Source organism: Lates calcarifer, linkage group LG19 (assembly GCF_001640805.2).
Source record: "Lates calcarifer isolate ASB-BC8 linkage group LG19, TLL_Latcal_v3, whole genome shotgun sequence".
In the NCBI taxonomy this organism is placed as follows: domain Eukaryota; kingdom Metazoa; phylum Chordata; class Actinopteri; family Centropomidae; genus Lates; species Lates calcarifer.
This window is the reverse complement of record NC_066851.1, coordinates 7456771-7473314: the sequence shown is the minus strand read 5'-3', so window position 1 is coordinate 7473314 and position 16544 is coordinate 7456771. Positions and strand designations below refer to the sequence as shown.

At 41.1% G+C, this 16544-nt stretch overlaps 1 protein-coding gene across 1 annotated transcript; it reads left to right on the top strand.

Moving 5' to 3' along the window:
* Window positions 1-258: 258 nt before the first annotated feature.
* maco1b (macoilin 1b) lies at window positions 259-13614 on the top strand. Its single transcript, XM_018697776.2, has 11 exons — window positions 259-685; window positions 2102-2243; window positions 3854-3980; window positions 5208-5331; window positions 5994-6172; window positions 7076-7637; window positions 9351-9509; window positions 9735-9917; window positions 10049-10169; window positions 10937-11111; window positions 11211-13614. The coding sequence occupies exons 1-11, from the start codon at window positions 606-608 to the stop codon at window positions 11411-11413; spliced, it is 2055 nt and encodes a 684-aa protein (XP_018553292.1). The 5' UTR covers window positions 259-605; the 3' UTR covers window positions 11414-13614.
* The last annotated feature ends 2930 nt before the right edge of the window (window positions 13615-16544 follow it).

Genomic DNA, 16544 nt, shown 5'->3' with positions numbered 1-16544 from the left:
CAAAAGGCTGTGATATAAATAACCCGCATGTGTTGGAATGGATGTTTTTGTGTCTGACACAAAGGAAATGTTGTCCCAAAGACTGCATATTTTCTGCTCATAATAAACCAAAGGCAGAAACCTCTAAGATAAAGCCCGCCTCCGTGACCAGTTGATTGGCCGATCAGCGGTGCCCGATTTGTCCACGAAAATCTGATTGGTTTAACGGCGAGACGCTCCACACGCAGCGGCCCTGGCCTCCTCACTCTGTCCTGTTGTCTTTAGCGGAGGAGAAGTGAGTGAGCGGCCACCGTGCAACGTAAGTGGCTCGTTTCTGTATCCGTCAAACAGAGAGGCCTCAGCGGATAGATTGATTGGATGTACCAGCCGTCTGACAACTGGACGTACGTAAAATACAGCGCGGTTTGGGCTTATTGAGCCTGCGCTAACAGAAAAAGAGGAGGTTCCCGAATAGAGTCCTTTATTTATTTCTTTGTTTCCACTGTGGAAAAATAATAACAGCGACATATACCACAGGCACTTCATTTATTATTTTTGTCCGTATACACAAGAAAACTGGATAAGATTACAGTGGTTACTCGAAGGCCAAAGCCAAGGGGAGGAGGATGAAGCGGCGCAATGCGGACTGCAGCAAACTCCGACGGCCGTTGAAACGGAACCGAATCACCGAGGGTATATACGGCAGGTAACTTATATGGAGCCTGACGAAGGGGTCCTCCTCACGACAATAATGGGGGCCACTGAATGGAGATGCTTGTAGCTTGATAGCTGCAGGACGCGAAACGTTGCCATTGATGTGTTAATGAACTGCCACCGCTAGCATGCTTATTAACCTAGCTGGCTGCTAATGATAGCGTAGTGTATGCTAGCGGTATGTTTTCGTTGTACATTAGTTAGAAGGTAACGTTAGCTGTTAAGCTAGCTGTAGCGCTAGGCCGCAGCACAGCCTGCTTTGAACCATGTCACAAGGTCTCTTTCATAGCAACGTTACTGTCCGGAATAAACTGTAGTTCGTGTCTGGATACAGATTAAACAATCTCGACTATCCTATCGTTTCCCCACGTCAGTTGTCATCTGTTAGCCGCGTCAAAATTAGCTTCTTCCCTGTTAGCAAATTTAACTTCTGTTAGCTAGCACCACAGCAGCTTTGTCTGCTCATTGCCAACTTCACCACATACACCTTACTTATCCACTAATACTCTAATCTATGTTAACATTAACTGTAAACATAAGCAGATAAGACTACAGTCAGATAGCCTGACTTCTGGAGAGCTTATGTTGCTCTGTTCAGTTTGGATAACTTGAAGTTGCTCGGTTGTCCTCCCAGCAACACCTGACAGCTCCTACCTCTGTTACTTTCTATACATCTGATATACCTAACGTTAAAGGCCACTAGTTACACACGTGGCTTCTACATCTAGAGCTGTGGGGCAGTCTTTGAATTATTGAACAGGTGCCCCCATCACCCAACAGTCATGCTTTGGAGATCAAAGAACACCCCCACGGTGTCACTGTCTAAGTCTCAGTGTTCTAACAACGAAAATGTCAACTGAGATCAAATGTATCTATCTTATTAAACTGACATGAATTGTGACACTAGGAAAGAACCAGTAACAAATTACAACAACATTCTCCATGCATGTGCTACCTCCATAACCCTTGTGATATTAATAAACTGTAGTTTGGCACTATTGTCATAGCCAAATGTTGCAAGCAGCATCACATAGGAACATACCTAAGTGCAGACATAGACGTGTTCCAGAAATCCTTCACGTCTGTAAATTTCCATGTACTTGTACTAAGTATACTCCCAGTTTCATTTTATGACATAAGCTGCTTAGAGAAAGTGCAGTGCACATAGGCACCTAATCTGTCAAACCGTAGCTCTAGACATGCATCTTACACTTGATTCACTCCCCATGCACACACTGAGTCTCTTTAATCTATTGATTATTAATGATTTGTCATATATTGACTGTTACGGGTACAGATGAATGCACAAATCACATTGCCAATATGAAAAATCAATCACTTTAGAAGGTTGTAGTGTATCTTTGTTCCAAAACATCTTGTATAATCCAATTTTTCTTTTCATTTTTAGTACCTTCCTGTACCTGAAGTTCCTGGTGGTGTGGGCATTGGTGCTACTGGCAGACTTTGTACTGGAGTTTAGGTTCGAGTATCTCTGGCCATTCTGGCTCTTCATCCGGAGTGTGTACGACTCCTTTAGATACCAGGGGCTGGTGAGTAGCTACAGCCTAATTGTCTTAGGCTGGCATTATTATTCTCTGAAGAAACACGTATTGTCTTTAAAAGCCTATGCAGAGAAGGTTGCTACGGCTAACTGTGAGTCACGGAGTAGTTGGTGCACACACCTTTCATATCTCAACTTTTGCAGACCTGCATGTCAACAGGCTGATTGGTGGATTCAGCTCCTGTTGGGAGAGGGGCCTGAAACTTTCCGATTGATGTTGTGCTTTGAAAGTCCTCAGCACCACAGGCCACTTTAGCCCCTCTGCAGTAACTTGATTTCTTAAATGTCATGTGAATAATGAGCTAGATAAGCCAAGATATATTTCTGCTGGTGAAATGTGACTTGTTAGTAATGCACATATATGTTTACTTGAGATTCAGATTAGAAAGAAGAACAGGGAAAGTATTGCCTTGATGTAAGTGTGGTGTGATGAAAGGAAAGATAAGAACACATAGTGGTGGGTCTTTGTATCTATAGTAATTAAACTCAAAATTAGTCTAAACCTGGAACCCAAATACTAAAAGAAATTCTAAATACTGTAATTCAGTAGATAAAGCAGAACTGTTAATGGTTATGTGTAAGATATGGAAAACACATGGAACACAAAATAAACAACTTACTGCTGCAGCATTATCAGTAATAAGCTTACAATGTGTCAGATTTGGCTCACAGAAGGAGATTTCATTTTTTCCTTACCTGAGTTTTCCCAATAATGTGATTTCTTGTGTGCATGTAAACATAATCAGTGATTTACTTCATTAACAAGAGGAAACATGAAAGTTTGGAGTAAAAAGTCAGATAATATGTCCCTGATGTCCCTTCAGAATGAAAGCATAACCTACATAACATTGATTCTGAGACAGCGACCCAAACAAAAGAAGTAGAAACTTCATGAGAACCTGGGTGGCAAAGCAGAGCTGAAAAACAGGAGAGCAGCTATAAATGTAACAGGCAGAGAGTGCTGCAGCAGGTGTACAGTGAACATCACATTTCAGATTATGAACGTAGTGCCATCCTAAAGAAATCTGAGCTTTCAGTCAGTTTGCCATCAGTTCACTTGAGTTGTACAACACTCAAGAAGCTGTTCTCACCTTAACATCGTTTGCTGCTTCTTTGGATCAGACCTCTAATCTACACACTACAGATCTGATCAGGCTTGTAGGTCATTAGTCTGTGTATTATGTTCATTTTTTATGCTAATGTTTATCTATCATAGTTTTATTTGGCCTTGGGTCCATTGTTGATGCTGGACAGCCTGTTCTTATTGAAATACATTGTGTGGGTGCGTGTTTGTTGGTGTGTCTCAAAGAGATGTATAATATGGTAGAATTTTTCATCAATGAAATATGGAGTTTAATCACCCAGGACTAGGTCACTTCCATTATAAATGAGTAAGATATGGCAACCAGCCTCCCATGAACTGGTGTCCAACAGCTCAAGGCTGAATGTCGGCCTGGAAACCATTTCCACTTTCTTTTTTCTTTTTCAAGGGAATGTTTTGATACTTGTACATGTGCTATACTATACTAGACAAACCTGCATTTCTCTTTACTGCATATGCTGCTTGTGTATCATAACCACCTCTTCTCTCTCCAACAGGCCTTCTCAGTATTCTTTGTGTGTGTGGCGTTTACCTCGGACATCATTTGCCTCCTCTTCATCCCAGTGCAATGGCTATTCTTCGCTGCCAGTACCTATGTGTGGGTGCAGTATGTTTGGCACACAGGTACGGCCCTCCTCCGTTAAGATGTCTTAATATTTGTTAGTTTATATATTGCATATGGAAAATTGGCAAATGCCAGTGATGCATTTGACTAACGGTTTGTGAGAGGCTCAAACATAAATCAGGAACAAAAGCTATCTCACAGTTACGGCCTTTGTGTCTATATGAGCTCTGTTTAACAGTGCAAAAAAATGAAAGGAAGGAAGAAGCTCTCTGTTGATGTTGATACTCAATGTATAATTAAAGTAAGTCATCCTTTTAAGTCATATATCACAATAATTCTTAGAACTTCCACTTAATGATTCTGAGAAAAGCAGGTATGAAAAGCGTTGTGCAATACTCACGCACATTGTGTTATCATATTTGCAAATAGTTGGCTTACTTCTTAGAATTTTGCATGGTGTGTGTAAATGAGCCATGCTCCACGGATTAGTTGTCACTCTGATTTAGTGGTATCCCCCTGTGTTGACCAAAGGCCAGGTGTCAGATTGAAATCCTAGTGCCAGCTGGGGGAGGGAGAAACACACAGTGGTCCTCAGTTGCTTACTGAACCTCCCAGCTGAACTCACCAGTGACATTCACAACCATAGGATGTCACAGAAGTATTAATATCTCTCAGCCTGGTGGTAAAGGTGTCTGAGTGTATCACAGCCAAAGAGACAATGTCATAAGGCACCTGGCTCAGTGGTAATGCAGCAACGGGGGAGATCACCGGAGACGTTTACCTTGTTATTAATTGTTCTGGTTGTACGTGTGTGTGTGAGAGAGAGTGCGAGAGAGAGAGGGAGAAAGGCACATCTATGTTAATCATGTCTAATGACCCTGCCGTTGTACATATTCAAAATAATTTGGGACAGAGTGGTTGCCAGATCATCTAGTGAACCCTAGGCCTAAGTCAGCAGTGTTTGTCTAAATGCAAGCTTGGGTAGTACCATACCTGAGCTTAGTACAGATACTAAAAATAATAAATTTTCTTCAGCATATTGTCCACCAAACTCTTCTTCTATCATTGAGAAGAAAGTACAGATCCTTTGTTTTAACACTGAAAGTCACAAGAAGTTTTGCCTGAGCAAAAGTATTTTCTTAATTATGAAAGAAAAAGTAAACAACGACCAAACATTTTGTGTCAGCTTTGGCAGTTTATGATAGTCATTGTCAGGGACACAGTTCAGGTTTGATGCCCAATTCTAACATCTTTGTCCTGCTTTGTTCTGTTTTTATTTTTTTCAGAGAGAGGAGTCTGTCTGCCCACAGTGTCTCTATGGATACTCTTTGTGTACATAGAGGCAGCCATCAGATTCAAAGACCTGAAGAACTTCCATGTGGACTTGTGTCGTCCTTTTGCTGCACACTGGTGAGCCACTGTTGTGTTTTAACAAGGGACAGCAGGACATTGTCCTTGACAGGCACGCTTTGATCGAAAGACATGTCTGGGCTTAGTGTCTGCTGTGAATGTGTCACCATGGTGCAGAGGAATGATGTGAAGTAGAGACAGTATTATATGAACTAATACACTACATAGAGTCAGTAATGTCACATCTTTAATTACATTGTTAACTTAATTTCCTGACAGTTTTAAAGAATAAATGCACTTAAATAAGCCTTATTATGCAAGTAGGAGCTGCTGTGCCATGTTCAAAAGCATTTTCTCCACCACTGACATCATATTATTATGGTGTTTGCCTAATGGTCTCTTATTATGAAAAGACATTATAAGCAGGCAGTCATGATACATCCTGGATGTGGTTCTCCAGTGTATATTCATATTCATATAAGGCTAAGAGGTCTACAATTTAAGTCCTTAAGACCTTTGAGCTGGATTTGGCTGTGTTAACCAATATTATGCCTTGTTGGGCTGTTTCCATGGTATAAGGAATAATTTTAAGTAATTGATAACTTAAGTCCAGTTTTGCAGCAGTGTTTCCTTGACTCAGTCAGGACTTTGTGATTTTTTTAGTTGTAACCAGAAAGACCAGAGAGTAGACTTGTGAGTGTTCTTTATGTCCATCTCTGTAGCATTGGCTACCCAGTGGTCACACTGGGCTTCGGCTTCAAGAGCTACGTAAGTTATAAGATGCGCCTCCGGAAGCAGAAGGAGGTGCAGAAGGAGAATGAGTTTTACATGCAGCTCCTGCAGCAGGCTCTGCCTCCAGAGCAACAGATGCTTCAAAGGCAAGAGCGAGAAGCAGAAGAAGGTAAGGTTCAAACCCACGTACATACATACTGTACTGTTTATCTTGTCACTTGAGTCTAGTGATGACACATCCATGGGTAGTTGAAAGATCTGCCAGTCAGTGTTGCATCAGTCAGCCAGCTGACAGTTTTGATGGATACAGCAGGTACCTACCACATAGTTCTGAAAAAAGCGAGAAATGCATGTTGATGTTACAGAAGTGATTTGGTCTTGTAAAATGCTGTTTGGCACTGCTCCAAAAATAAACGGTTTGAAGTGGTGCTCTTCTTTTGTCAGTTTTGTTGTACATGATGGTTATGTTTGAATTATGTCTTACTCTGTGTACAGTTGGTTGTGTTTGGGCTTGGGAGAGACAGCTCACAAGTTCACTATTTGTAATGTGATTTAATGGATGGAGACTATAAATTGGGTTGTAGTGAATTCAACATCACTCTAGCTTACATTTGCTGCACATTTCCCTCTTTAACCAAAGTCTGTGGTTACAGGTGTACCTGCCCCACAGTTTAAACCATGCACATAGTGATCCCAGCAGGCTCTGCTGCTGTTTGGGTGTGATTAGACAAAGATTTGAAAGGAGCAGTAGTTTTCTCGCAGAGTGAGAAGTAAGTGGAAAATTGTAACCAGCAAAGGATTTGTGACCAGACAGACATATACAAAGATCACTTAGATGCAATACAAATGTGTTGTTGCGTTCAGTATTTGTAGGCAAAGTTAATTTCACACAAATAACACTTAAGCAACATGTGAATACCCCGTCCTGGCTCACACTGGTTACATTCAGTCATGTTTCAAATAGAAGCTAAGAATAATTACACACTGGTCAACTCAGAAGAGTCTCTTTAAATGACGTCTGATGAAGCTGTTTTCATATGTATCCCCTTTACTTCCTTCTTTTTTCATACAGCAGCAGCAGCTAAAGGAATATCTGAAGTGGACACACCTCCAGTGTCACAGAATGGCGCCCCAGCCAATAAAAAGACATCGGCACCACTGCCGGAACTGGAGTATAGAGAAAAAGGGAAAGAGGGAAGGGGTGGCGGGGAGGCTAAAAAGCAGCACAACAGCAACAGCATCCTGCCATCATCAGTGGACTCTAAACTCCAGGAGATGGAGTATATGGAGAACCATATGAACAACAAGAGACTGACCACAGAGCTGGGCAGTACAGAGAACCTGTTGCTTAAAGAGGACAACAATTCCTCCTGCTCCTCCTCCTCCTCCTCCTCCTCCAAAAACTACAAAAACGCCAGCAGCAATGTGGCGACGCTCAACTCCTCACCCCGCGGCCATAGTGCTACCAATGGCAGCGTGCCCTCCTCTGCGCCATCATCATCCTCTTCCACGGGGAAGAACGAGAAGAAGCACAAGTTAGCAGTGGGGAAGGGGACGTCAGGCGGCTCCCACAGGGATCCAACAGACAACTGTATCCCCAACAACCAGCTGAGCAAGCCAGAAGCACTTGTTAGGTAAGAAGCACATGCTCAGACACAGACAACTTCATCAAGACTCCTACTCAGTGACATCATACTATACAATACTATGCTATACTGTACTAACAAATAAACCATACTGACAAAACCATTGTGGTCATATATAAGGCGATGAACTATTTTAAGAAGCTTTGTCACAGAAACTATTGCATCAAGTCTTTCACTGTAAAGTATGTGTTGAGGCCAGGGATGTTCAGGTGACCTTTTTCCTTAATCCCGATAATGATACCAAATCTAATTCAACCATATTTTTTATCAGTTATCTTTCTCTCTGTGTAATACAGCTACACTCTGCACACTAAGTCTCAAGTACATACATTACATTAAATTTAGTTAAATGTTTGACAGCTAGGAAAGTATAAGCTGAATCATCAGCTGACTGCTGATGGTTTCCTGTAATATTTTACAGTGTTCTGTAGACCTGTAGTATTTTGTATACTCTCTAGTCAAGAGAGGAGTCTCAGTGTGGATCTCATGTGGCAGGAATACTTAAGTTCCAAATTATAAAGCAAAACCAATCTAATAGCAATACTTTTCAATCACAGTATGAGTTTTTTTTTTTTTCTTTTTCTTTGTTTAGTTTTGTGTTTTTCTTGCATTGCCTGCTGCGTTACTGTGGCATACCATTAACTGAAACCTTTTTGGCCAGCTGCTGTTTATTTTGTTTTGTTGTTAATTTTATGCTTCACTCAAAAATGCCAAGTGTCACCAGTGTTTTTATGGAGTATACCAATCACATTTTGACAGCTGGTGTACTTGGAGCAAATGATGAAATGATCGGATATTGATCATCCTTTATATAGCCAAAACAAATGCATTTAAAAATAACCAAATCTGCCCCTATTCAGCTGACCTCCCAAGTTGAGGCTATTGATGTATAACAGAAACTGCACAAAGCAAACAGATGGTCATTAAGTCGGTCTATTCCAGGTGTGACTCAGTTAGACTGAGGGTGCTGAAAAATGTAATCTTACTCCTGTTGTTGACTGAAATCTTTAGTGTGCAACATAGATGATTTAAAAACTGATAATGTTATTCTAAGCGACTTACTTCTCAGATGTAAAAATAGGTTTACTGTAGGGTTGATTGTGAACGATGATTTAAATTGTCAAAGAAGGTGACAGCAGATAGAATAGCTTAGATTTATGACAATATCTTTAGCATCAAATTTTACTGTAAGGTCTCAGCGCGTATTTATCATAAATCTTAGACTCTCACAGTGAAAGTTTGACCAGGATTGATGATATTGTTTCCTCAGAGGTGGATATAGAAATGGTAAGGAAGCTTCCTTCACCCACTGTCAGGTCCTGTAAAGAATAAACAGCATAACCACTTTTATATCAACTCAACTCCGCATTAATGTGTAGTCCTCCTGGTTATGCTTTGTATGTAACACAATTAAAAGAATTAGGGTGGTCTTTTATTTTACTTATAAGTCTGTATAGACTGAATATGAACTGGCCTTGCAATAATAACTTGGGCAAAGCTTTGTCAGGGCAGCTGTTCTCCACTGTAATCTGGACATGTGCGCCATGTGTGGCTGAACTATTCCATACTACTAGTATCACTACATACATGTACTGATACTAAGGGGTAACATTACAATGCAGTGCAACTAAAAATGATGTTAAATGTCATGTAAGCAGCACATCATTGTGTCTCCTCTATTCACTCTCCCACCTTGGACAGATTGGAGCAGGACGTTAAAAAGTTGAAGGCGGACCTGCAGGCCAGCCGGCAGGTGGAGCAGGACCTGCGCAGCCAGATTGGCTCACTGGGCAGCGCTGAGCGCTCCATACGCACCGAGCTGGGCCAGCTGCGCCAGGAGAATGAGCTGCTGCAGAACAAGTGAGTGGTGCTACTGTCCAACAGGTCTGAGCTAGGGTGGTGATTGTTTTGGTTTAGAATCATTACTATCTGGGGTATTCACGGTGTTTGTTGTTGTGGAAAGCATCACATCAGTCAGCATTTTTACATTCCCAAGTCAGTTTCTGATTGGTCTGAATGTCTCTTGATTGGTGCAGACTTTTCATTTGTTAATGTGCTGTTCTGTGATGTGTGCCTGTGTACTAGGCTCCATAATGCTGTGCAGGCAAAACAAAAGGACAAACAGGCAGTGGGCCAACTGGAGAAGAGGCTCAAAGCAGAGCAGGAGGCTCGAGCCACCGCTGAGAAACAGCTCGCAGACGAAAAGAAACGAAAGAAGTTAGAGGAGGCCACAGCAGCCAGAGCAGTAGCACTAGCAGCAGCATCCAGGTAGATGAACATCTGATGTTATAAGTTTAGTTTTCAATAAACATTTCACTCCTGTCTTGTCGCTTGTTTTTTTCAAGGTATGATTTGTTACTCGGTTTGATATAATTCACTACTGTATTATACTTTTTCAGAGGGGAGTGCACAGAAACGCTGCGGCGGCGGATCACTGAATTAGAAACGGAGTGTAAGAAACTAACAATGGATATCAAGCTTAAGGAGGACCAGATCCGAGAGCTTGAATTGAAAGTGCAGGTGAGGATATTTTTAATAAAAGGTAAGAAATGTTACCATCAAGCCTTGATTTTAAAAATGATCAAATTTTTTCCCCCAAAAAAATTGTACTTAAATGCATTTATTTTTTGGTTGCTTGTTACAGGCAAGTTAGTGCATTTGTTCATTTTGAGTTGCAAAGTTGCAATTTATCAAGAAGCTTTTTACTTCTGCTTATTGATTCATGAGTTTGAATTCTTGAAATGTGATCTGTTGCAGTGTTGTCTATATTGCTAGTTTTAGCTTTTATAATGTGGGCTACAGTTTAGCATAACTTCTCAAAAAACAGAAGTGACAGCGAAATACAACACATCTATCATGACGGAGCATTTCATGTAACTTTGTCTAAGTTAATTTCCCAGAGCTAGCTGGTGGCCTGGGTGCACAAGTGAACACAGTGTGAAAATTATGAATATTCAACTTTTCTGTGATAACATAGAGAATATTTATAATTTCTTGACTTTTTTGTCTCTCAAACAGCAGTGCTCATACGTACAACAGTACAGTAGAAGTCAAACAGGCAGCCAGCTCCAGGCTGTTGCGCTGTATATACCATACACTTCCTAAGAGGAACCAGTCAATTAATATCAGCCTTTATTTATGTCAGACAGCATTTACACAGTGCTGCCTACATGTCTGCTTACACAGCTAAATGCAGAACATTCAGTCACCAGTGTGCTAAAGCTTCCAGTCTCAGGTGCTAACTTCCTGACTTGAACCCTGACTGTCTCTTCTCTTCCATCTTCCAGGAGCTTCATAAATATAAGGAGAATGAAAAAGACACAGAGGTGCTGATGTCAGCGCTGTCAGCAATGCAGGACAAGACCCAGCACCTGGAGAACAGCCTGAGTGCAGAAACCAGGATCAAACTGGACCTCTTCTCTGCACTGGGAGATGCCAAGAGACAGCTGGAGATCGCACAAGGTCAGCCTTACTGACAAACACCGTATTTATTCACGTGCACAACTTATCAGTATGAGAATGCATCCAAACTTGGACTGACTTGTTAACGTCTGCTTTCAGGTCAAATCCTGCAGAAGGACCAGGAGATTAAAGACCTGAAGCAGAAGATAGCCGAAGTGATGGCCGTCATGCCCAGCATCTCCTACACAGCCGACACCAGCAGCATGACCCCCGTGGCCCCCCACTACTCCTCCAAGTTCATGGACACCAATCCCTCCGGCCTAGACCCCAACGCCTCTGTTTACCAGCCACTCAAAAAGTGAACGCTTCGCCCTGCCCCTCCTTCCCTTCCCTCCCTCCCATTCACCCCTCCATCCACACCCCCATCATTTTTATTTTACCTGCAGGCCCCGCCACCTTCCAATCTGCTCGGCATGTCTGCGGCTGAGAACGTTGTTTTTTCTCTTGGGGGTTTTTGTTCTCTCCTCGCCAGGTCAGAAGGATGTTGTATTGTGTGACTGTATTTGTTGTAGTTAAAACAAAAGACAAAAAAAAAACTTAAAATGGACATCACATGTCAACTAGGAAGTCCCAGTTTTTTTTCTCTTAAGTGTCTAGTGAAACCTCACAGAATCGGGTATGTATCTTCATCTCAAGGGTGTTGCTCTCCCCTTCCCATCACCACTGCAACCACCTGCAACCAGTTACCTGCTCTTTGGTCCTGGGGAATAGCTGCTTTATTTTATTTTTTGGTTGACCCCCAGCAAAAAAAAAAAAAAAAATCGGAAAACAGAGTTCTCCTTCATCATACAGCCTAACTTGTATCCCAGTTTCTTTGACAGATTGCTTTTCTCCCAAAGTAGTACGGCAACATCTGTAAAATCAGAGGAATGTAGTGCAAAGTTGGCACAGACTCCCGCTCCTGTTACGTTCAATTTATCCTTTCAATCCACAATCTGACATCAAATTAACCCTGCTCAGAGCTGCTTAGGGGTTTGGTGATAAATATTTTGTGTACTTTATGGTTCTATTTGTTCACTCTTTTGTTGATTTCAACAAGTTGGAAAAGATCCTGTGTTGTAAACAGAAACAAAGACCTTGAAATGAAATGAATCCAAGCAGCTCCAAATGTTCGGCATCTGTGAAAACAGCAATTTGGTTTCCCTCACTCTCTTTTCTGAAAGTTGAAGGAGCGCAGAAAGAGAAGACTGAGCACGTAAGTGTACAGCTTCTCTGCACTCTGCATAGTCTTTCATCAGTTGTCGTGATCACAGTGCCTTGAGTTGAGGACATAGAGTGAGTGTGATAATGAAAAATAGCCCAGCCCTTCTGAATTAGTTGTGAAGCATCTGGCTAAGCTGGAATGGATAAGAATTTGACCCCATCCAGTTAAGTGGGACAAAGTTGCCTTAGGAGACTGATTTGGTTTTCGGGCTCCCTGCTGATTTCCACACTGGTGGGGAAGCTGATCCATCGTGTACACTCAAAGGCAGCTCTGTCCCTCTCTATACAAGTGACATTTAACAGATCCAGCAGCCAGCACCAAATCCAACACTTTTAATTGTACTCCTGTTTGCCAATTGTCAGTATGTTGACATAGTTCGCCACCACAGAGTCTATGCACACAGGTCTCTGGCTTGTCACATGTCTGCACACAGAAGCTCATCTACAGTACACGGCTGTTAAACTCCAAATCCCTCAGTTGAGCTATTGCCCCCTCTTTTCATTTTTTTGAATACCAATTTAAAAAGTTGCACTGTAGAAAACACATGCTGTTTGAAAGGGAAAACTGTAACGATGGACAGTGCAATGTACACAAAAGCTTTGGAAATGCCAACTTGAATATAGCAGTTAAATAATTTTATTTAATTAATCTTCCACTTCAGTTTGTGTGCCAAGACTGGAATGCTCATTTCTCTAGTAATGTGTTCAAGAATGTACCGCAAATACATTGGCTGACATTTTTTGTCAAATATCCAGTTGAATATCACTTAATGGAAGTTTCTGTTAAGCAGGTAGAAAAAGTGCTCACCTGCTTGTAGTAGACTGTGTAGTGAAAAGTAAGGGACTAGAAAGTCAAATTTCTTTTTGTGAATGTTACAGTATTTACAACTGTTGGGCAAGTGGCTGTTTTAAAGCAGTTTTCCTTACTCCTGTTTCTGGTATTATTGTTAATTTTCCTGCAGGGAGAAAATCGCTTGAGACTGATGTGGTTTCACCAGCATCTAAAATGATCATTGTTGTGCGTGTGGTTATGGAGAAGCTTTTTTTTTTTTTTTTTTTTTTTTTTTTTTTTTTTTTTTGCTCAGATTGCTGTCACTGGCTTCTGGGGGAAAAAAAGTTGTGAAAATTACAGTTTAGTCAGTTGTTTGGTCAACTGATTGTTGAAAGTATAGAGAAGTGTTTTTGTTTGTTTTTTGTTTTCTATGCCCACAGTCACTGCTCTGTTTCTCCCCAGGTCTGACCTTGGCTGCGCTCTCGCTCTGTGAGGTTTGCAAGGAATAAACTTTTTTTTTTCTTGCGACTTTTCTCTACTTGTTGCTGTTACTTGGACCTTACATCTAGATATTACAAACAACTTGTCAGTCAATTTGACTACAAGTTTGTTTTGCTTAAGAGGTACTCAGATTTTACACCCCAGGTTCAGTTTACTCACTTTCTAAACTTTACCATTAGGGGATCCAATAAAAAGATGCGATTGAATGGCATTATGGGAAATGTAGGACCCAGTATTTTTGTAACTTAACCAATACTAGAGACTAAAAGTGCCTCTTGTGAGTCCCTAAACTTTATGGAAGTGCAGTGCTAAAATGCTGGAGCTCTGCTGAACCACAATTCATGCCATTGGTTTCATTTTGTTCATTTGTTGTCTTCTCAGACCAATAGTTTCTTTGTATTTAGTGACTTAGCTCTAATTAAAGACTTTTGCTACATTAGTATAGTAAAGTAAATTAAGATATTAAATATAGGTTATATTATAACATGACCAGTCACCAATCCAAAAAAATTCAATAGTACATAAGATCATTCATTTTCCCATATTCTGTTATTGGAGATTGACAAGATGCCCTGACATGTCCTTGCCACTAGGAGGCAGTGTCCATCTGCAAAATGTAGGTTAAAGGAGATTATCTCTGTCCACACAGACTCTGGTCACTAACTCTTGTCAAGAACCACTAATTCCCTCCTTTCAAGACCATAAAATCCCATTCAGCTCGGACAAAAGGAATTTAGGAATAATTAGTTCATGCCAGTTGCTAATCACCGCTAGTCAAAACATGGTAACTAATGGTGCTTCCACAATGCTATCTAGCAGCAGTGGGTTGGTAGGTAAATGAAGTCGGAAGGGTGCGCCATTTAAATAATGCCAGAGGGGAAATGCTGGAGTGTTTAAGTACTTTTTTTCCTACACCCTCTCTTTGTCTACATTTCAAATTCAGACAATCAGCATCAGACAGGGTTCTGTGCTCTGCTGACCTCTGGGCCTGAGATTTCAGTGATTGAACCATAAAAGAGAGCAAATTATGGGGCTGTCACACATCTTGATTTCAGTGATAATTCTGTTAATGCACTTAGAAAAATTTGGGAGGGAGATAAAGAATCTCTCTTGTCAAGGACACAGAATTTCAATGAATGAAAGAAGCCCTCTGCTCAGCATTCTGTCACATGCCAGGCTTCCCCGAGTACGCTTGATTAACCTGTGCAGCGAGATAAATGTGGGTAAAGCCCCTCACTCATTTTCTCTGCATTAACCGGTGCCTAGGTTAGGCATAAATTTGTTTTACAGTCAATCCTCACTATTTTATTGCTCTCCCAGTTCCAAATTGGCACCACAACTATTTGGCGGAGTCGAGCATGTAGAATTAACAGATTATAATAGGTCTTTTCTAGCAGTCGACATTTGGCACAGCCGTACTCGCAATGCCATTAGGCCTCGCAAATCTACAGTAAATCCAGCTGTTTGAAGAGAATAAGCCATAAAAATGAGAAATTCCAGGTAAAGCTCTCCTGTTTCTCTTGACCTGCTCAATTAACATAAAGCCCATGAGCAATTTTCTTGGTGGAAATACACTTTCCACCCCCCTGCCTCTGTGCCTGTCCCTCTGGAAAACATGGAACACAGTGAAATACATTCAAACTGAATTGGTTTTCTCAGATGATCACTGAAGATACATTGAATTTGCAGTGCAGGTGAATGCATGTGTATAGATATATTCCCATGGCTGACACTCACTTGTGTTTGTCCTCATGCATGAATAAATTATGTGTATTTTGTCTTTTATACTCCCCTTCAGAGCGAAGAAGCATCTCTGCTGAATGTTGGGCAAACCCGTCACGTTCCCCCCGTTTTATGTGAAGTTGGACCCCTCTTCTCTCCCCACCAGCAGAAACTCATTGATTTTCTTCCTCCCAAACACACCTACTATAACTGCATGTTGCTGCTTTTAAAGTCAAGATATGTCTTGCATGCTTCAATAACTGGACAGATTTACTAGCAGAGAGTGCACTCTTTTGTCTCAGGCCTCTTTCAGTGAGGCATGGTTGTGGCTGCCAACAAAGAAACAGTGATTTAAAAGGAATGCACCTGCCTGAGTAGAGAGAGATCGCTCGGTTTACAATACTACACTGATGTGATGATAATTCTCCTTTGGATCCTATTTTCTGTGCAGAGTACAACCAGTACTTTAACTACTGCTCAGTGAGCTTCATATTGATAGAGGTGGTGTTGTCCTTGGGGACGTATTAGCCTGTTGCGCGCTTATCTCTCAGCTTGTCATCTCCTATGAAATCTGGTAGTGCAAGATTTTTTGAAAGCCATTCTTCTGAGTGTTCATTTACAAGCGTGATGATGTAAGCTCAGTGAAACTCAACGTAGAAATTGGGCTTGGCAGCATTTAAAATGTTTTAATAATGGAGCCAATACAGAAAAGAAAAAAAAGTCTGAAAAACAGTATGAAATCAGCAACATCATGATGTAAACCAGGAGGTGTTGAGGTTTGACTCAAGCGTAAATAGAAAAATATTACTTGTGGGTATGATGGTGCTTCATAATTTGTCAATCTATTTTACTAATCATAGTTATTCTATGTTGTTTTCTTGTGTCATTTTAAAAAAGCCCTAACACTCTGCAGAAAGTCAGGCTACACTAGGGGGTTATTTTGACCTCATAGAAATTTCCACTGTCAGAAAATAAGTTATTTGACCATAGCTTGTCCTTTTGGCCATATAACATTTATTTTTAATCATGCACAAAACTGGTCAGTATGACATGAATTGCTCTTGAGCGGTCAGCAGGGTTTCTTCTCCAAGCCTGTTAAATGAGGCATCTTTGTCTGCAGTCTAGATCTCCCCAATGTCATATTTTTTTCATCAGGAGACCCCTCTCCTCCAGATGTCCAGCAGTGACTCTGTGGCTTTCAATTTTGAACAATGACTCACTGATACAGTGCATCC